This window comes from Mustela erminea, chromosome 3, assembly GCF_009829155.1.
Source record: "Mustela erminea isolate mMusErm1 chromosome 3, mMusErm1.Pri, whole genome shotgun sequence".
NCBI classification, from domain to species: domain Eukaryota; kingdom Metazoa; phylum Chordata; class Mammalia; order Carnivora; family Mustelidae; genus Mustela; species Mustela erminea.
In genome coordinates, this window is record NC_045616.1 from 71,416,581 (window position 1) to 71,438,282 (window position 21,702).

General features: G+C 35.3%; 1 protein-coding gene across 2 annotated transcripts in view; it reads left to right on the forward strand.

The window, feature by feature from the left end:
• The window catches only part of SREK1IP1 (SREK1 interacting protein 1), a 44,726-nt gene extending 24,966 nt beyond the window's left edge, over positions 1–19,760 (forward strand). The window contains exons 4-5 of one of the 2 annotated variants that reach the window (XM_032336141.1): positions 14,601–14,673; positions 16,663–19,760. In XM_032336141.1, the coding sequence (XP_032192032.1) occupies positions 14,601–14,673; positions 16,663–16,852 (263 nt within the window). In that variant the 3' untranslated portion in view covers positions 16,853–19,760. The remainder of the gene's footprint in view (positions 1–14,600; positions 14,674–16,662) is intronic. The other variant, XM_032336142.1, reaches the window with a different exon arrangement.
• The last annotated feature ends 1,942 nt before the right edge of the window (positions 19,761–21,702 follow it).

A 21,702-nucleotide genomic window follows, 5' to 3' on the forward strand; every position in this document is an offset into this window, starting at 1 on the left:
TAAAACTCCCCAAAGACTTGGTAATGAGTCCTTAGGTACCTCTGTAAAGGCATCTGTAAATCTAAAAACAGAAGGACTGGTTAAAAATCTGAAGTAATCCCCTTCAGTTCCCTTTGCCTACTCAGTGAAGCCAGATGTCTTCCCTTTATCACCTCAGCAGGCTACGGGTGTTAGAAATAGACCCACACAAAGACGCATTGTTACAAAACTTTGTATCATAGGAGATAAGGAGATTATAATTCACACTTCAATAGTCCAGGATAAAACAGGTCATAGGTGAAAGATCAAGAGTCAGAATAACTTTGTTCTTCTGTAAAGAAATACTGGAAGCTAGTAGATGTGGATAATGCTTTCAGATTTTTGAAGGAAAATTATATCCAAATGAGAATTATATACCCGCCCAAATTATCAACCGAGTGTGAAATAGAATAAAGGCCTTGTGGCAGGCATTCAAAGTAAAGAGAGAGAGAGAGAATGGAAGGAAGGAAGGAAGAATTACCTCTCACGTACTCTTTCTTAGAGCACTGATTCCAGAGGTTTCTAACAAAGTAAGGGAGTAGACCCTAAAAAGGAAGACTTTATAGGAATAGAAGAGATAAGAAGGGAGTCTCTAGGGCACTTGTAGAGGCAGTCTCAGGAAGGCAGCCACTCCCGTCATAGAGACCAGGCTGAAAGAGCAAAATGAAGATTCTAGGAGAGAAAGGCTAAGATTTTCAATTCCACAGAGACAGTTCCTACCCCATCTATCTCCACTGTCCTATCTAAAAATAAAGAACAAGAAAACCCAAAATCAAACCAAAACAAAAACTCTAGATTTAGTAAGGCTGCTAGAGAACACATAATTTAAACCTAGTTTTACAGGAAAGGAGCTGAGGACAGGTAACTAACTTGTCACCATGGTCACCCCAGGTCACTAACTTGTCACCATGTTTGTGATCCTTGTGATCCATGTTTCTCACCTTCTTGTCCTATAGTGTTTACAGTGTGGTGCTTTCCTACCATAGGGATTACCCAGTCTATTGGTTCTTGACCTTTTTTCCCTCACCACATCAGTCTTGAAGGAGAAAGTACACCCTCATCATGAATAGTGGCTTAGTCTAGAGGTGACTTTTGAATCAGAAAACTTGGGGCAAATCTTACCCTGGCAGGAAAAGGGAGGGAGTTAACATACCATATACCAGAATAGTGAGTGGTTGGTCAGACTTCCTTGTTAGAATCAGCTTTCCCTTAACTTCACATTGAGAATGACTAACTCAATACAGACTTTTTTTTTCCCCCTTAAAAAGATACACTTGCTTACCGTCACTTAAATGCTCAGAACTTGTTTCCAAGTCTCATTGCTCCCACACAAGACAGTGCTTATTTCAGGATATCTTGCAGATTTCAAAAAGTATTATAAAAGGGATCCATATTTATTTCATGGTCATCTGGTGGAAGCCCAGTGACCCCCTACTCAAATAAACAATAAACCTCTTCCTAAATACAGGAAGAAAAAGTATACAGAGGTAGTGGTTCTTAGTTGCATTGATAACTTTCTGATGCTGCTCAGGATCTCTGATGGCATGAGGGTAAAACACGGACTTGCTGAGTGTGAGTTCTCATGCCATAAGCTTTAGTGGTACCAAGGGCTCCTAAATCCTTCCTTGGTTCTTGGAGGTGGGGAGCTCTTTTATCAGCTCTTTTGAATAAGTTATGGTTTGGGGGGTACTTTTTTGGTTGACAATAAAAATGGGGAGCCAGGAGAAAGCAAAGAATTTTTAGTATACTTAACGTTAATTAGTTGTTCTGCTTTTATGAAATAGAGACATAAGGGGAAGAGAGCTAAATGTCCCCAAATAAAACTCAAAACTTATTTTCGTTTAAGTTATATATTTTTTGCTTTTGTTTACATTTGTTTCTATTATATAGCATATTTTTCAATGTATTTAATGTATTTAAAGAATTAAAAGAACATAATTTGATATTTCATTTAAAACAAAAGTCCAAATGACAAATACATCGATTTTTGACACAGATTAGATAATGTGAGAGCAGGACTTGGCATGGATGAGAACAAGTTGCTGTCTTATAGTACAACAACCTGGAACCCATGCAGCCTTATAAAATTGCATTACAAGTGCTGTGAACAGGGAAAGAGTCAATAATCTGTACCTAACAAGAATTTAAAGATCTTACTGATTACTGTATGTTTGTGTGTGAGCATGCTTTCTGTTCAGTGGCATTACAATGAGTTAGTAAGCTTTTTAAGGTTTTATAGTATATTTTGAACTTGCTAAAGAAACTTGCCTTTGGAATTATACATGATAGTAGCAAATATCTGAAGTCCTATTTATGTTATAGTATGCAGAAAGCCAAAGTAAAAGGATTTTACTATTTCCAAAGGACCCAAGAAATCAAGAGTATGGATTTTTTTCTCATTCTATTTTACCTAGCATCATTCAGTATTAATCAGCTATTTACCTGTAATCAGGAGGTTGTCCTCTCCTGATTTCTCATCCCTTAATATTTTATGATATTCCTTTAGTGCAGTCCACAAAAGAAATGTTGTATTTTGACAAATTTGGGGGTTTGGGCTTCATTTGATGTTTTGGTATGATTTTGTTTGTTTAAGGAAGGTTTATGTTAAGTTCATACTTGATATTATTTAAGGATGGTTGATACTGAATGCTGCCCAGGAGAAAATACCACAGTCAGGTATTTGTATGTTACCATAATTGTGTCTCTTATTCCCTTTAGTACCTGCTGGAATCAGATTCAAGAAAATAACTTACAATGGTGGTTTCAGTCTTCATAAAGATAGGGCTTAAGTGAATCCATAGCATGATTAGAATGAAACTAGTATTTGGCTCAAAATGTACCTTTCGAGGAGGGCCCGTATTGCATAGAGCACTGGGTGTGGTGCATAAACAATGAATCTTGGAACACTGAAAAAATTATTTTAAAAATGTACTTTTCATAAGAAAGCTACAAAAGATATTTGCTAAGTAGTTGATTAGAAGTCACAAAAGTGAATGGAAATTTAGACTAATGGATCTAGGTTTGGAACCACTTAGGTATTGAAATGCAATGGGAGTAAACTAAACACCTGGTGACATACGCAAAGATGTAGTGGCTGATGCTGCTGGTGCTACTAGGTGTTCCTTTCTTGTTATCCCAAAGTTGTCTCCCAAGCACTGGATCATATCCTGTGATGCCTGTGTGTTACACAAGAGACTACCACTCTTGCTGAACATTAGAAACGTTAAGTGGTAAAGTACATAGGGGCTTTTTGCCTTCAATTTTGTACTCCAAAGGTTAATTGTATCATTTTCCAAGAAAATACTGTTTTGAAAAAACTCAGATTCTTTTCCCTATGCCTATTACATTTCAATATCCTGTCTCAGAAGGAACTTCAATAAATAGAGGTGGAATCATTTTAAGAGTGGTGGTATCGAAACACTGAACTGTCTAAATCAAACTTTTTTTTGTCTTCAGTGCTTGAATTCTCTTATACCGTTACTGTCAATATTGCTACTTCCTAAGTGTCATAGCCAGGAAAAAAGATTTCTTGAGTTCTAGAATTATTTCTTTTTTATTAGAACTAATTTCTGTATGTAACCGAGACACTGGATTCCTTATCCATCATTCCTAAATGGAAGTAGTTATTTTTCCCCTAGCTACTTATTTGCTTGGTTTCTTACAACTTTGCAGGAAGGGCATGTTTATAGTAGTCATTCTGAACTTACAGATATCAAAAAAATCTGCTCAAGAGAAAGCTAAAGTGACTATTTTAATGTCAGATCAAGTCAATTTCAAAACAAAGAATATCATTAGGGATAAAGAGGATTTCTTTGTAATGATGAAAGTGTTAGTGCAGAGGACATCTGAATTCTAAGTGTTTATGAATACTAAGTGATTATGCCCCTAATTACAACTTCAAACTGTATGAGACAAACTGCTAGAACCACCAGGGAAAATCCTTGTAGGTAAATAAATCCACAATTATAGTTGGAGATCTCAGCATTCCTCTCTCATTAATTGATGGAACAGGTAGACAGTAAATCAGAAAGGATATGTAAGAGTTGAATAACACTGTCAACCAACTTGACCTATTCAGTGCTTGTAGAACACATCACCCAACAACAGCAGAATACACATTTGTTTTCAAGAGCGGGTAAAACATTTACCTAGATAGACTTTATTATATGCTATAAAACAAGTCTTAATACTTTTTGAAGGATTCACATTATACAAATTATGTTCTCTATCCACAAGGGAATTAAGTTAGGAATTTAATAATACCTTCTAACAAAATTTCCCAATATATGTAATCTAACATATTTCTAAGTAATCCATTAGGTCAAAGAAAAAAGGCAAAAGGAAATTAGAAAGCATTTTGAACATAAGACGGTGTAACATTTATGGGATGCTCTTGTGGGGTAAGCCTCTGCCTTCGGCTCAGGTCATGATCTCAGGGTCCTGGGCTCAAGCCCCGCATTGGGCTCTCTGCTCAGCAAGGAGACTGCTTCCCCCTCTCCCTCTGCCTGCCTCTCTGCCTACTTGTGATCTCTCTCTCTCTCTGTGTGACAAATAAATAAATAATTTTTAAAAAAAAAAGGCAAATTTACAGCACTAAATTCCTGTATTAGGAAAGAAGAAATGTCTCAAATTTATAATGTAACCTCTGCCTTAAACACTAGAAAATGAAGAGTAATGAAACCCAAAGTGAGCAGAAGAAAGAAAATAAAAAAGGTCAGAGATGAAATCACTGAAATGGAAAATAGGAAAACAATAGAGGAAATTAGTAGAACCAAAAGCAGCCCTTTGAGAAGATCTATAAAATTGAAAAATTGCTCTCCAAACTGATAAGTAAAAATCAAAACAAACAAACAAAAACCCCAGTATCCGAAATTAAAGAAGTGACAACACTCCAAATTATAAAGGTGCTAAAATAATGGAATACTGTGAAAAACCTTATTGCAATAAATTGGACAACTTAGATAAAATGGACAGTTACTTAAAACATACAAACTACCAAAACTCTTTGAAGAAGAAATAAACTGAATGGCTTGCATGTACTAAAGAAGTCAAATATTTAGTTTAAAAACTTTCAACAAAGAAAACTCCATAGCCGAATGGCTTCTCTCTTAATTCTACCAGATGTTGAAGGAGAAATAATACCATTTCTACATAAAATCTTAAAAATTGAAGAGGGAGTACTTTCCAACCTAATTTATAAGACCAGCATTCTTCTGATAACACTGCAAATAGAGACTCCTACAAACACAGGCACAAACAATTTTAAGCAATTAAAAGAATTTTAGCAAATCAGATCCAGCAATATGTGAAAAGGATGTTATGACCAGGTGGTGTTTATCCCAGTAGTATAAGATATGTTTTAATTCAAACCCAACCAATGTAATTCACCATTTCAATATTCTTTTAAAAAGAACACCTATATGATAATTACAGCATTTTAAGAAATTATATGAGGAAGTCCACTGTCCGTTTTTGATAAAAATGCTCAGCAAACTAGGAAAAGAAAAGAACTTTATTTTTTATAAAAATGCTCAGCAAACTAGGAAAAGAAAAGAACTTTATCAACTTGATAAAAGACGTATGTTTAAAAAAAAAAAAAAGGGGGGGAAGATTACATAATACCTAATGGCGAAAGACTGAATGTTTCTATAACCTAAGAATCGAAACATAGATGTCCACTCCTACCACTTCTGTTCAACATTGTAGTGGAGAGTCCAGCCACACAATAAGACAAGAAAAATCATCAAAGGCATCCAGATTGGGAAGGAAAGAGTAAAAGCTATTTACTGATGACTTGGTCCTCTATATAGAAATCCTGTAGGATCTACCAAAACAAAACAAAAACAAAAACAAACAAACAAAAAATAAACTTACAGAAACTAGTAACCTGAAAACTAAGTTCAGCAAAGTTGTAGAATACGAGACTGACCAATGGGCACAAATCAATTGTATTTCTGTATTTTGACAACAAACTATCAAAAACTGAAAATTTAAAAATACCTTTTGTAACAGCATTAAAAATGTGAAGTACTTAGGAATAAACTGACAAAAGATGTGCAAGTCTGGAACATACAAAACATTGTGAGGGAAATTAAAGAAATGAACGAATCAAAAGATAGACCATATTCGTGGAATAGAAGATTAAATCTTTTTAGGATGTCTGTTCTCTCATTGAACACTACATCAAAAACTAATGATGTACTATGTATTGGATAACTGAATTTTTTTAAAAAAGAGAGAGGTGTCAGTTCACCCCAACCTGATTTATAGATTCAAACTAATCACAATCAAAATTGTAACAGACTGTTTTAGAAATTGACAAGCCACTTTAAAGGTCTTGTGGAAATGTAAAAAACTAGAATAGCTAAAATACTTTGAAAAAGAGTAATAAAGTTGGAGGACTAGCACAACCTATTTCAGGGTTTGGTGTAAAGCTCCAAGTAATTAAGGCAATGGGGTATTGATGTAAGGATAGATCCATGGAACAGAACAGATCCGTACATTTATGGCCAATTGATTTCTTTGAACTTTTTATTTTCAGAGAATTGTAGATTCACATGCAGCTATTAGTGATAATACAGAGAGCACTTTGTACACTTTATCCAAGTTTCCTTCAATGATAACATCTTCCAAAATTGTAGTATAATATCACAACCAGGATTCTGACATTGATAAGAATCAAGATAATATTTCTATTAAAGTCACAGCCACGTCCCTCTTGTCCTTACAACCTTCTTAATTTCTGGCAACCAAAAATTTGCCATTTCTGTAATATAATTTTGAAACTGTTCCATAAATTGATTCTATAGTTTATAATCTTTTTAGATTGTCTTTTTCTACTAGCTATAATTCTCTGGAGATGCACTCAGGTTGCTGCACATTTCCGTAGTTTGTTTCTTTTCTTCGTTGAATAGTGTTTAAGTCCATGATCCTTTTTGAGTTGATTTTTATTTAAGATGAGAGACTCAAGCCAGGTTTTGGTCTTTGCTTAAAAATAACCAACAGTTCTAGCACTCTGTTGGAAAGCTATCTTTCCTCCATTGAATTTCTCTGGCATTTTTGCCAAATATCAGTCGGTCATATTTGTGTAGGTTTGTTTCTTTCTTCCATTCCACTGATCTTTGTGTCTTTTCTTCCACCACTGCCACACAGTCTTGATTAACATAGCTATATAATAAGTCTTAACATTGAATATGCTTATTCTTCTCACTTTATTCTTATCCAGAGTTGTTTCAACTATTCTCTATTCTTTCCATATAAATTTTAGAATAATATCTATATCTACAAAGAAATCTTGTTAAGATTTTGTTAAGAATTGCATTGGGGCACCTGGGTGGCTCGGTGGGTTAAAGCCTGTGCCTTCAGCTCAGGTCATGATCCCAGAGTCCTGGGATTGAGCCCCACATCGGGCTCTCTGCTCAGCGGGGAGCCTGCTTCCTCCTCTCTCCCTCTCTCTCTCTCTCTCTCTGTCTCTCTCTGCCTGCCTCTCTGTCTACTTGTGATCTCTGTCTGTCAAATAAATAAATAAAATATTAAAAAAAAAACAATTGCATTAAAAATGTATATCAATTTAGGAAAATTAACATCTTTACTATGTTGTCTTCCCATCCATGAACATGATCTCTCTCCATTTATTTAGATCTTTGATTTCTTTACTCAGCATTATGTCATTTTCAGCATAAAATCCTGTACATGTTTTATTAGTTTTTTACTTATAAATATTTCTTTTTAAAAATACTTATAAATGGTGTATTCTGAATTTTATTGTCTCTGTTTATTACTAGGCTATTTTGAATTTTGTTGTCTCTGTGTTTATAACTAGTATATAGAAATGCAATTCTTTTTTTTTTTTAAATTTTTATCTTTTATAAACATATATTTTTATCCCCAGGGGTACAGGTCTGTGAATCGCCAGGTTTACACACTTCACAGCACTCACCAAAGCACATACCCTCCCCAATGTCCATAACCCCACCCCCCTTTTCCCAACCCCCCTCCCCCCAGCAACCCTCAGTTTGTTTTGTGAGATTAAGAGTCACTTATGGTTTGTCTCCCTCCCAATCCCATCTTGTTTCATTGATTCTTCTCCTACCCACTTAAGCCCCCATGTTGCATCACCACTTCCTCATATCAGGGAGATCATATGATAGTTGTCTTTCTCTGCTTGACTTACAGAAACGCAATTCTTTTGTCTGTGTTTACACTAAGAGTTTTTTGTAGATTCCTTGGGATTTTTTTTTTTTTTTTTAAGATTTTATTTATTTTTTTGACAGACAGAGATCACAAGTAGGCAGAGAGGCAGGCAGAGAGAGAGGGAGGAAGCAGGCTCCCTGCTAAGCAGAGAGCCCGATGTGGGGCTCGATCCCAGGACCCTGAGATCATGGCCTGAGCTGAAGGCAGAGGCTTTAATCCTTGGGATTTTCTATGTAAACCAACATATCATCTGCAAATAGGAGTGGTTTTATTTATTTCCTTTTGATTTGTAAGTCTCTTTTTTCTTGTTTGTTTGTTTGTTTGTTTGTTTTTCTCTATTACCATACCTTGAGCTTACAGCACTGTGTTGAGAAAGAGTGGTGAGAGAAGACATTCTTACCTGGATTCTAATCCTAGAGGACAAAAGCATTTATACTTGGACCATTATGTATAATGTTAGCATTAACTTTTATGTAGTCACTCTTTATCAAGTTAAGAAAGATACTCTCTATTCCTGTTTTTTCTCAAAGTATTTATTGTGGAATAGTTGTCAGATTTTTGCCAAAAGCATTTTCTGCATTGATCAGTATGATATTATGATTTCCCCTTAGCTTGTAAATATGGTAGATTATATTATTGATTTTTGAAAACTGAACCAGTTCTGCCCCCTGAATTCTATTTGCTAATATTTTATTAAGGATTTTTCCGTTTATATTCATGAAACATGTTGGCCTATAGTTTTCTTGTTTTGTACTATATTAGTCTGACTTTGGTATCAGAGTAACAGTGACATAGAATATTGCGATTTCATTCTCTTCTATTTTTTTTTTTTTTTTGAAAGATTGAATAAGATTTGTATAAGAGTGGTGTTAATTTTTCTTTAAATGTTTGGTGAACTTCTTCAGTGAAGTTCTCTGGGCCTCAAGATTTCTTTTTAGGGGCGCCTGGGTGGCTCAGTGGGTTAAGCCGCTGCCTTCGGCTCAGGTCATGATCTCAGGGTCCTGGGATCGAGTCCCGCATCGGGCTCTCTGCTCAGCAGGGAGCCTGCTTCCCTCTCTCTCTCTCTCTGCCTGCCTCTCCATCTACTTGTGATTTCTCTCTGTCAAATAAATAAATAAAATCTTTAAAAAAAAAAAAAAAAAAAAAAAAAAAAAAAAAAAAAGATTTCTTTTTAGAAGTTTTTAAATTACAAATTCAATTTCCTCAGCAGTTAAAGGGTTTTTGAAATATTTTGTTTCATGTGAAATAAGTTGTGGCAGTTTGTTTTTTGAGAAAGGAGTTCATGTTGTCTAAGTTGTCAGATTTATTTCAGTTATGCTTCTGATGTATACAGGTCCGCGCTGATATCCTTTTTATCATTCCTGACACTGTTAGTGTCTTTTTTTTTTTTCTTTCACATTTTGCTAGAGACTTGTCAGGTTTATCGACCCAGCTCCTTTTCTTATTCTTTTTCTCTATTTTTTTTTCTGTCTTCAATTTCATTAATTTTTGTGCTTTATTATTTTCTTCCTTCTACTTGCTTTATGTTTATTTAGGTTTCTCACCCTATGTTCTTGAGATTCAAGCTTAGGTATTATTAATTTGAGACTTTTCTTCATTTCTCTTGTAAGCATTTAGTGCTATAAATTTTCCTGTCAGCACAGCTTTACTGTGTTACACGAATTTTGATATATTTCACTTTCATTCACTTCAGTGTGTTTTGTTTTCCTTGAGACTTCTTCTTTGCCCAGTGGATTACTTGAGGGTGTTGTTTTTTCCCAAGTGTTTGGAAATTTTCCTATTATCTTTCTTTTACTGATTCCTCATTTGAATCCATTATGGACAGAGACATAACTTTGTATATGTTCAGTTCTTTTAAGTTTGTTAAGATTTGCTTTATGACCGAGGGTATAGACTGTCTTGGTCTATGTGCTGTAGGCACTTGGAAAAAAAGGTATAGTCTACCTTTGTTGGGTGGAGTGTTTTTAAAATATCATTTAGATTCTGTTGATCGATGGTATTATGGAGTTTTTCTCTGTTCTTGCTTACTTTGTATATGGTATCAATTAATTGTTGAGAGAGAGAGAGATGTTGAAATCTCTACCATCATAGATTTGCCTGTTCTCTCCTTTCTATCAGTTTTTGCTTCATGTATTTTTAGCTCTGTTATTTGGTGCATACACATTTAGGATATGTCTTGTTAGTGAGTCAAAACTTTTATCTTTATATTATGCCTCTTTGTTCTGAAGTCTGTTTTATCTGCTATTAATATAGCTACTCTAGGTTTTCTTTGATAATGTTTGACATATTTCTGTCCTTTTACTTTGTGTGTCTATATCATTTTATTTGAGGTGGGAGTCTTATAAACAGTGTGGATGGATGGATCATATTTTTCAGTCCACTCTGCCAATTTCTTTTAATCGGTATCTCTTTTTTTACGTTAATTATTTATATGTTAGGGCTAATTCTGCCATTTTATTATTTGTTTTCTTTTGACTTTCTCTGTTTTTAATTCTTATTTTTTTCATTCTTGTTTTTTTTCTTTCCTGCCTTCTATGGGTTACTTGAATATCTTTTAGAATTATCTCTAGTGCTTTGATTTAGCTATAGTGTCACTTGAACACTTGTAGAATTGCATTTTGATGTATCTGTACTATCTTTGGCTTTGTCCATAGTGGTTTTGTTTTTTTTTTTTTAATGGGAAATGCAAGTCCATAGTGTTTTTAAATTTTTCTATGGTGTTTTATGTAAAAATTTTTGGTGGCTTCTCTAAGTATTATGTATACAAAATTAATCACAGTCTACTGGTATTGTCATCTTGCCAATTCAAGTGAAGGGTAGAAACCATGCCTCCTTTTATGTTTCTTTACCCTCTCCCCTTTTTAATACTGTTGTCCTAATTATGTTTTCTACATACATTTAGAACCATATGAGACAATAGTTTTAATTTTTATTTCCACCATCAAACATAATTTAGAACTCAAGAGAAGGAAAGCCTATTGTACTCAGGTTTTTGATTACTGTGTTCTTTCTTCTCAATGTTCCAGCATTTCTTCTTTTACAATAACTTCCCATTTAGAGAACTTCCTTTAGTCATTCTTTTAGGGTCTGTCTGCTGGTAACACATTCTTTTATCTTTCCTTATCTGACTGTGTCCTGATTTCTCTTTCATTCTTGAAGAATATTTTTACCGGATAGAGGATTCTAGGTTGACATTTCCTTCAGCACTTAAAAAATGTTGTGCCATATAACTTCTGGCTTCTGTGCTTTCTAATAAGAAATCTGCTTCCATTCTAATTGTTTCACTCACACAAGTAATGTATTATTTTTCTCTTTCAAGATTTTTTTTTTCATTTGTTTTCAAAGGTTAAATTGTCATTTAACTTGATATGGATTTCTTTGGTTTTACCCTGTTTCAGGTTACTCAGCATCTTGAGTCTGTACGTTTATGTCCCTTGCCAAACTTGGGAAGTTCTCAGCTATTACTTTTTATGCCCCTCCTTCTTTATACACTCCTCCCAGGACTCCAAGTGCCATAAATACTGTGTCTTCTGTTACTGTCCCCCAGATTCCTCAGTCTCTTTTCTTTAAGCCTGTTTCCTTTCCATTGCTCAGACTGGGTGATTTCTCTTCCTTTTTTTTTTTTTTTTTTTTTTTAATTTATTTGACAGAGAGAAATCACAAGTAGATGGAGAGGCAGGCAGAGAGAGAGAGAGAGGGAAGCAGGCTCCCTGCCGAGCAGAGAGCCCGATGCGGGACTTGATCCCAGGACCCTGAGATCATGACCTGAGCCGAAGGCAGCGGCTTAACCCACTGAGCCACCCAGGCGCCCTGGGTGATTTCTCTTGTTTTGTTCTTCTGTTCACTGATATTTTTCTTCAGTGCTTTGCCTTCTGCTATTCAGCCCATCCACTGAATATTTTAATTCCACTTATTATATTTTTAGTTCTAAAATTTCTGTTTTGTTCTTCTTTGGATTTATAGTTTCTTGGGGGCTTTCATATTTTTTCATTTGTTTCCAGCATCTCATTATAGTTCATAGAAACATTTTTATAACAGCTGCTTTAAAATCTTTTTGGATTATTTTAATACCACTCTCATTATGGTGTTGCATATTCATTGTTTGATTTTTTATCCAATTTGAGACCTTCCTGCTTCTTGACTTACTGAGTTCTTTTCAGCTCAAACTTGGGCATTGTTATGTTGTATTATGCATCTCTGACTTTTCTTAAACCTTCTCTTTTATCTGATTTTCTCTGGTATGACCACAGAAAGAAAAGTGGGGATACCACCTTGTGACTGCCAGGAGGAGACAGAAGTTCTGTTTCCCCACTCAGGTTCCACAAATACTCAAAGTGGCATGACTTCTTGCTACTGCCGGGTGGAGGTAGGAGTTCCAACTCCCTGTTGAGGTATCGCATTGTGGGAGTGGTCTTGTTACCACTGAGTGATGATGAAGGCCCTGACTTTCATGAGCTCTCCTCTGCCAATACTTCACTGTAGATGGAAGGGATCCCTCATTACTACTGGGTGGCAGCAGAAGTCAGAGCTTCCTAAGTGGTCTCCATTGACACTATTAGTGCAGATCTCTATACTGGCCTGTGGAGATGAAAGTTCTGGCCACCCACTTAGGCACGCTGGGAAATTGAGGTGCCTTATCACAGCTTTACAAGGGTGGAATGTCTAGGTTTCCCATCTAGCATCTGCTGACATGGGTGGGGGTGGTGCCTATTTTTTCTGTGATATTTGACTTCAGAAAGGGCAGTTATTATCTACTAGCTACCTGTTCCTAGGCTGTCCCTGTTTTGGTCCTTTGGGTAAGGAAATGAGGCTTTCGTTAGGGCATTTTTTGATGTACCTGTTGACATTGCCAGGTTGCCTGCTTCTTGCGCTTCCAGTCTGGGCTATAGGAAGCAAGAATTCCAGGGAACTCACTACTCTGTCCTTCTCTGGGTTTCAGGATCCTTAGCTGGTCTGTCTTATTTCTACTTTTCAATTTTTTATGTTTGTTTTTATAATGTCTGGTACTTTTTAGTTGAACTTACTGGGAGAAATAGAAAAAAATACACTTACTTCATCTTCCCAGAAGCAGAAGTCTAAATGATTTTTTTTTTTTTTTTTTTTTTTGCTGCTCAGTTGATTTTTTGACAAAGGTGAAATAAGTTGCAAAATATTATATATGCCACTGTATTATATACCATATAAAATACCATATATCCATCTTTCAAAAGAGAGAAAAACTTAGGACTTATATGTAACTATTTTACATAAGTGACTGTATATGCATATTTGGTTATTAGAGAGCAAGCTTAGAAGAAAACACACCAGACTAGATCTGTTGTTGTTGTCCTGGGATCCTAACATCATGATCCTAGAATCCCATAATGCTAAGTTTGTTTGAAAAAGAAAATTTTAAAAAGCTGTATTCAAGGGGCACCTGGCTGGCTCAGTCAGTAGAGCATGCAAGGTCAACTCTCTTGATGTCAGGGTTGTGAGTTCACCCCCCCATGTTGAGCATGGCGTCTACTAGGAAGGAAGGGAGGAAGGTAGGAAGAAAGGAAGAAGAGAAAGAGAGAGACAGAAAGGAAGGAAGAAAGGAAGAAGGAAGAGAAAATCTGTATCTGATTGTATTGTTTTGCTTTTTAAGACCTGAAGTGCTGCCCACCAAATTGTTGACATTGATTTGCTATGGAAATTCATGGTGGAGTGCATGAATTTTTTTTACTTAATGTACCTAGCAGTGATAGAAATTTTTCTAAAAAAGCATATAATAGTTTTTACAAGATTCTTAATAAATAAAAACAATTAAGGACCTTGAGGGTATTAAACTAAGTGAAATAGGTCAGAGAAAGATAAACATTGTATGATTTCACCTATATATGAAATCTAAAAAATAAACAAAAAAGCCAAGCTAGAAGATACAGAGAAGAGATTTATGATTGTTAGAGGCAGTTGATAAGGGTAATCAAAATGTGCAAACTTCCAGTTACAAAATAAATCATGGGGATATAATGTACTGCATGTTGACTATAGTTGATAGTACCGTACTGTATATTTGAAAGTTGCTAGGAGAAGAGATCTTATAAGTCCTCATCACAAAAAAAAAAAAATGGGGGGTAACTATGTAACATGGTGATAGATGTTAACTATACTTACAGTGATTATTTTGCAGTATATACAAATATCAAACTATTATGTTTACACCTGAAAGGAATGTAATGATATATGTCAATTATACCTCAATTAAAAAAAAAAAACTACCAGGAAAGGAAAAGTTATTACAAGAAAAGTGCAATATCCTAACCAATGAAATTCATCAGCCAACAACCAAAATTTAAAAAAAAAAATGTATGCATACCATATTAGTGTGTAGATTCATGGTATCCTGATTCTTTCCCCTCAACACACAGGAGTAAATGAAGAAGAGGAGAAGAAAAAAGCAAAAAGCAAAGAGAAAATCAAGTTGAAAAAAAAAAGGAAAAGGTATTTTTTTTAACATCCTTGTTTTTTAAAAGCAGGACTGTGAATCCAGGATGGATTATAAAATTTTATTTTTTGTGTGTTGTCCAGTTAATTTGACACTAATTCAGTTAAGATATTCAGTTGTTTCAGTATAATAACAAAGTCAGGAATCAAAATGTTGATACCTAGCCACCTTAATTTTTTTTTTTTTTTGGAGCAAATTAAGGTATAAATAAATAATAGCCACCCTCCCTTCTTTTATGTGTTCTAGAATTCTGATTTTAAAACATCAGCCAGGCTTTTAATTGGATGATATCTAAGTTCTTTACATATATATTTTGTCCTCATATATATGAAGTTGGAGCTTCAATATTTGTATTCTCAAAATATCATTGTCATGGCTACAAAATTAAGTTACTAGTAGGATTTATATACTCACTAATGATGCTGAAAATTCCTTCAAGTCTTTCAACAACCCTCATCAGCCACCTGTGAATTTTTAGTATCAACTCAGACAGGGCCTGAAATTAAATGAACTTTTCTAGGCATGCTTAGCAGAGATTTTGCCACCTAGTAGAATTGTTGTGTACAAGTATAACACCTTATCTTAGAAATGAGAATCTAGGACCAAAAAGCCAAAGAAAAATGTACAGGCAAAGAAGCTCTAGTCAGAATCCATAGGTCAAGCAGGGTCTTTAAAATAGGAAAACAGGGGCGTCTGGGTGGCTCAGTGGGTTAAGCCTCTGCCTTCAGCTCCGGTCATGATCTCAGAGTCCCGGGATCGAGCTCCGCATCAGGCTCTCTGCTCGATGGGGAGCCTGCTTCTACTTCTCTCTCTGCTTGCCTCTCTCTCTGTCAAATAAATAAAATCTTAAAAAAAAAAAAATAGGAAAACAGACAAGAGTTGACAATAAGGGAACAAGAGACTCCATGAGAAAATTGGCCAGGAAACAGCCAGAAGTCCAAGTAAGACAGACAAGATGGAGAAGAGAGTACAGCATCACAGAAACAAGGGAAAACTCGGATTTCCTACACAGGATTCATGAGTCACTCTACAGACTCAACCTTACAGTCTCAGACACTAATTTTTTTCCCTTCCGTATGTCTCTGTTGGGTTTTCTTAGCTTGGGCTTTAACTTTTAATCATTAGATCACTCAACTATTTCTTGAGATGTCTTTTTTAATTTTAAATTTACTCGGTTTGTGTCTTTTCACAGAGTTTGGGGCAGATTATTGTATACCTTTTTATATAAGATCTTAAGAGGTGGCTTCTCTGTTTTTTGTTACTTTTCTTTTTTTCTCATAGTAGTGGAAGGAATTTTATAGTTTTCCCCCCTAATTTTTTTTTATTAGAGTAATATTAGAAAAAAAGAATAATGCTTAGTCATCCTCATTCATTTATACTCATTCAAACACATCTTTTTTGTAACCAGTGAAAATTACTTTGGATTGCAAGTCCTCAGCTGTGTCATTCTGCATCTAGAAGATTCAAGTATTCTAACTTGAGAAATCAAAAGAATTAACAAAAGTGCTTTTACTTTGCTAATTTTCAGCTTTCACCCATTAATGCCCAGGTACAATTATAGCCCTTTTTATATAACTGCCTCTTTCTGTAGCTCTTTTAAGAGACCCTGCTAACAAGTTATTGCATACACGCCTGAATTGTATGTATAATAAAGGCTTGGTAAATGACGCTTTTTTTACCTTGTAAGATTTTGAAGGGTATGACAGGATGAAAAACTGAAAATCACAGAAAAACCATTACATCCTTACTGAGTTTAAAACTTATTACTAGAGTTGAGCAGAATTACTCATCAGTTTCTGGGGCCAACGAGCAAAAATTCCAAAGTCAGTACTTGAAGAGAATACAAATATATAAAGCACATTTTGAGTTTCTTTGTTTATACCTCACATTGCTCCAAGAATGATTTAAGACAGTTAAAATACCATTTAAAATTTACCTATCTGCCATAAATGCAATTATCAGTCAGTATGTATTATTGCCCATAGGTCTTATTCATCCAGTTCCACTGAAGAGGACACTTCAAAACAAAAGAAACAAAAATATCAGAAGAAAGAAAAGAAAAAAGAAAAAAAGAATAAGTCAAAAAGGGGGAAACACCACAAAAAGGAAAAAAAGAAGAGAAAAAAGGAAAAGCATTCTTCCACCCCTAATCCTTCTGAGATCTCCAAAAAGTAACTGGATCTTCGGCCTAAGCCATTAAATTTTAAAATTGGTTTTGAAAATTATCTGACCTTCCTTGGAATTTGCTATATAATTATGCCTTGCAATAAATCACAGCCTTTTCCATATAGACATTTTTTTCATATATGGGACCATTGTCATCTGGCAATACATTTTTAATGTGCTGACTCTAAAATATTGAATCAGTCTTACTACTTGGTAGACATGCCCCAAATATGGATATTTGTACATACAAAACACATCATTTTTGGTATTCATGACTCTTTGTCCGACTAGTGTTACTGCTTCCTAAGTTGATTGTAAATGGCTTTACTACAGTCAACACAGATAACCTACCAAGCACTTAATGAGTATTTGTTGAACCAAGTATCCACCTTCCAGTGATTAAGTGAGGTAGGGGATAATGCTTTGCTCTGGACTCTGAAAGATTTAATAGCTTTATATCCTATGATAATATATAAAGATGGTGAAATTTTTCACTGTTGTTTTTGGATCTCATCTTTTTTGGATGTCGTAGGAGATGAAGCTGCTTACTTGGTTTTAATTAGAACATTTGAAATGAATGGGTTGGCAGAAAGATGAAATGAAAATATTTATAAGGAATATTTACTGTTATACAAAACAGAGTGTCTAGTATCTGCCTCCTCTGAACCGTAACAATTACAATTTCCTTCCTTGTTTAAAAAGACAAGTGTAGTTCCGCCTCATAGAGATGACGCTGTGTTGGATAGAATTTTTAGGACAGACTCCTGGGTTGTTTTACAACTGTGCCATATTGGCATCTCTTCAAGTGATACCTCAAACACAGAACTTTTTAATTAGGAGGATGACAGCTAAATCATCATTAGAACTGATTTTTATTGTATTCTGTATGTAAATTTTATGAAGCTTGTTTCTATGAGTAATGTGGAAAATTTTTATAAATGTGAACATATATATTTATTTGTCTAAAATAATTTGTAGTTTTGAAGCTGGTTTCACACTGAATTTATGGTTTCAATAATGACCAGTTTGGGGATGTTTCTCTCTTTTACTTCAGTCATAGACCTTAAGTGCAGTGACAAAAATTTAGGATTAAGAATTTTATTCTGTACTTTTTAAACTTAAGAGCCAGGGAGTTGCATCATGAAAGCCTTTATATAACAATGGAAATTTTATATGGGTAAGCATTTTCAAACATATATTAGTAGATAGAAGTGTTTCTTACATTTTTAATTTCACAGTGATCAGTGTCACTTACTTTGCTTAGTATTTAGCCCTGACATCCAGTAAGTCAAACACTTACTGGTGTAGCAGCATCAAATGTCACCCAGTTATCATGGCTCCGCACCAAAGACTGCAGGTACCTCACTGTGGTGCAGTTAGAAATTTTCAAGTTGCTCACTTACAGACATGGCTACAGGTGAAATCATTTTGGTGAAATCAGGTAAGTACACGTATCCTCCCAAGCTGGAAAGGTGTACTGATTCTTCATGCAGCTCTCCTCGGTCATGACCTCAGTTAGACTAGGGGAGCTTTCTGACTCCTCAGACCTGTGCTCACCATATTCCCATTCTAGGGAAGCCACATCACCATCCCTACTCGAGCGGTACAGCTGAGGAAGCTTTCACACTTCTAGCTTTCCCATAATCTGATTTAGTCAGATGGCCTCCTCAAAAAGAAGTCTTCCCCCCACCTTTTTCTTTTTTTGGTAGTTCTGTCAGCTGTTGAGGAGAAACACAGTTACTGGTTTTTAAGGGTTTGTTTGGCCTTTGCTGTATTTTACGTATTTTTTAAACTGCATTTTACAAAAATATGGTTCTTTGATTATCATGATGAAAAAAATATAGAAAAAACTTTTAAAAATGATTGAAAAATGCTGCATGCACAAGGATGACCTCATCCTATTGAATGTGTAACAGGGTTAAAAAAATGCTAATAATTGTAGTGAAACAAAGTTAATTCAGGTATTTGTGAGTTTTATTTCTGTTTATTGTAGAGATTAATAATTGGCTCATTAGATTTGTTTCCTGAATGGGGACGCAATTAATAATTATCCAGAAGAGTTATATACAATTCAGCACTTGTTAACTAATATAGTGTGCAAATTAAAAAACTTGATTGCTCAATAATTTTTTCTACTAGATAATATTCTTGGAATTATTCTTAAGTAAATTCCCTATAGTATGAGAACAGTTTATGAAATCTCTCATCTGAATAAAATCCATTTCTTTTCACTAATTTTCATCTAAAATGATCTTATTACTGGGATTGGATATAGATCTCATTCATAAATTTTGGAAGATTAGTGAAATTTTCCCTGAGATGCTATGTAGCAGAAGGAAAACTGAATTTAACAGTAAAAATCTAAAAAGTCCTGGCCTTTCTAACCACCTGTGTGACTTTTAACTAAATCATTTAGCTTCTCTGGGCCTTGGTGTCTTTCATCTATAACATACTGTACCCAGTTATCTCTGAGACCTCTTCCCCTCCTTAATGTATATGCTTACCAATATTTTAGTACAATTCAAGTAATATTATTCATTTTAGAAATTATAGGTAATAAGGTAGCATTCTGTAATGGTAAAGTTTGACTTAATACAACTGTTAAACACATTCAACTTCTTTAAGCAGGTAATTGATATTTACTTTACATTCTTACCAATAAATGTGTGTCATTTTCTCTAGATGTGTATAGAATTTCTGTTTAGCTTTGTATCTGTAACCTGATTACCTGAATACCTAAGGCTATTGCTTTTAGCTGATGGATCTACTCCCTATACAATTCCCTCTCTCTTTTCTCCATTATTATCTTTTGGCTAAAATATCTTTGAGGTATCCTTAGTTGTTCACCCTTCATACATATCCGTTTATGTCTTTGGTTCTCTGAGGCCAAAACATCAATAAATAAGGAGTAAAACAACTTATGTGTCTGTATTTACAATTGACTCTGTCTAAAATTATATAACCCCAATTGACTCTGTCTTAAATTATATATTGACTCTGTCTAAAATTATATATATAATTACATAATTATATATATAAAATTATATAACCCCAGGTCACCTTCAGTTAAACTAGGTTGCAGAGTTCTGAATAATGTTGATCGAAATACCATCAGTTCCTTTATTCAGCAAACACCGATTGAGCACCTGGCATGGCAAACACTCTGCCAAGTACTGGGGATACAGAGATTCTTAAGACCCATTTGCTTCCCTGAAGAGGTTCCTAGTTTAATTGGTAGGAGAAGCAGCAGAACACAACACTGTGATAAGTGCAGTAATTGACCTGAGCATGCATTTATAGAAGCACAGAAGGTTACTTAGCTTGCCTGGAGCAGTTAGAAGAGGCAACCTAAAGAAAGTATTGTTTGTCTTGGATTTTGATGGAGGATGAAAGTGGAAGTGCTGGCAGTTACTGGTGAGTGGGTACTGTGAACAGAGACCACAACAGAAAAATCTGAGTTATGCGTGTGTCAAGAATTGCAAGCAATATGTGAGGCATGAAGTGTGAAGAATTAAGACTACTTCTGTAGGTTCTCAGGAACATGAGAAAGTGGTCTTAAGTTCTAATTTGGAAGCTTGGACTTCAATCTCATGAGACACATGAGAGAGTTTTAAGGAAAGAAATGACTTTTATTGAGGTTTGGTTTCACCCATTTCAAAATCCAATTAAACAATTTTTAAAAGATGAAATTGCTCTCATGAGAAGGCCACATAAATAATAACTTGAATCTTTTGCATCCTGTTATTTGTATATTCCTATCATGTTCTCTTCTTCTAGACCCACTTTTCTCTCTAAGATTTGATGATTACCAAAGATTCCAGTGACTTGTCTTCTAAAAACACATAAAGCTACTATATTCCTTATCAGACCCATCCCCAGAATGACCGGCATATGTGCATAATTGAAAATGTGTTTTGTCTTAAATTCTTAGATTATTTTAAGGAAGATTTTTTTTTTTAGATTATTTTTGACTGACTGAAATTCTGTCCCTAGGTTAGTATTTGTTACACCCCCCAAAAAATTATTTAACGTAGTTTTCATTCTATAGACTTGGTTGTAATTTGATGAGGCTTCTCACTTTCTTAATATTTTGTCTCAGTGTGTGAAGCACAACTATTTCAGAGTTACAGAGACACATACCATTTGGTCCTCTGGTTGAGCCTGGTGGCTCTCCCTCAGGTAAGCTGGCTTGGCAGGGACTATACCTAGTACTAGTGCTGGGATTCCATCTTCCTGAGCAGTTGGCATTCAAGGAGAGTATGTGTCTTAAAAGCCAGCATGACGGTAATCCAACTTTCAGAGCCCAGAGGCCCCAACCAGCCACACATTCGGCCATGCCCAGCCTCAGTACCTTTCACAGGTTAAGAGGAGTTTGGGGGACCATGAGCATTTTGCTGGCCTTGACCCCATTTGCCTGCTTCCTGTGTTATCTATGGCACCTGCACTTGCCCTTGAAGAGCAAAGGTTGAACTGTACCAGCGCCTTAACTTTCTCATCCCAGGGTTTTGCCTGAGGCAACATCTGGTTAATAGTGTTAATTTTGAATATCTGTGTATCAGGACAGCCAGTGTGAAATCCAGCACAGGCAGTGGATGTTGCAGTAATGATCTGGAGCTATACTCTCAATATAGCCACACATGGCTATTTGAATTTAGATGAATTGAATAAATATAAATGTCTTCTTCAGTTGCATGAGCCACATTTGAAGTGCCCAGTTGCCACATGTGGCTAGTGGCTACCATGGACAGTGCAGATACAGAAAGAACATTTCCGTCACCACAGAAACTTGTGCACAGTGCTAGTAGAGAATATACCCCCAGTTCTTGGTCAAAATTTTGACAGCCTAATGGTAGAAAGTT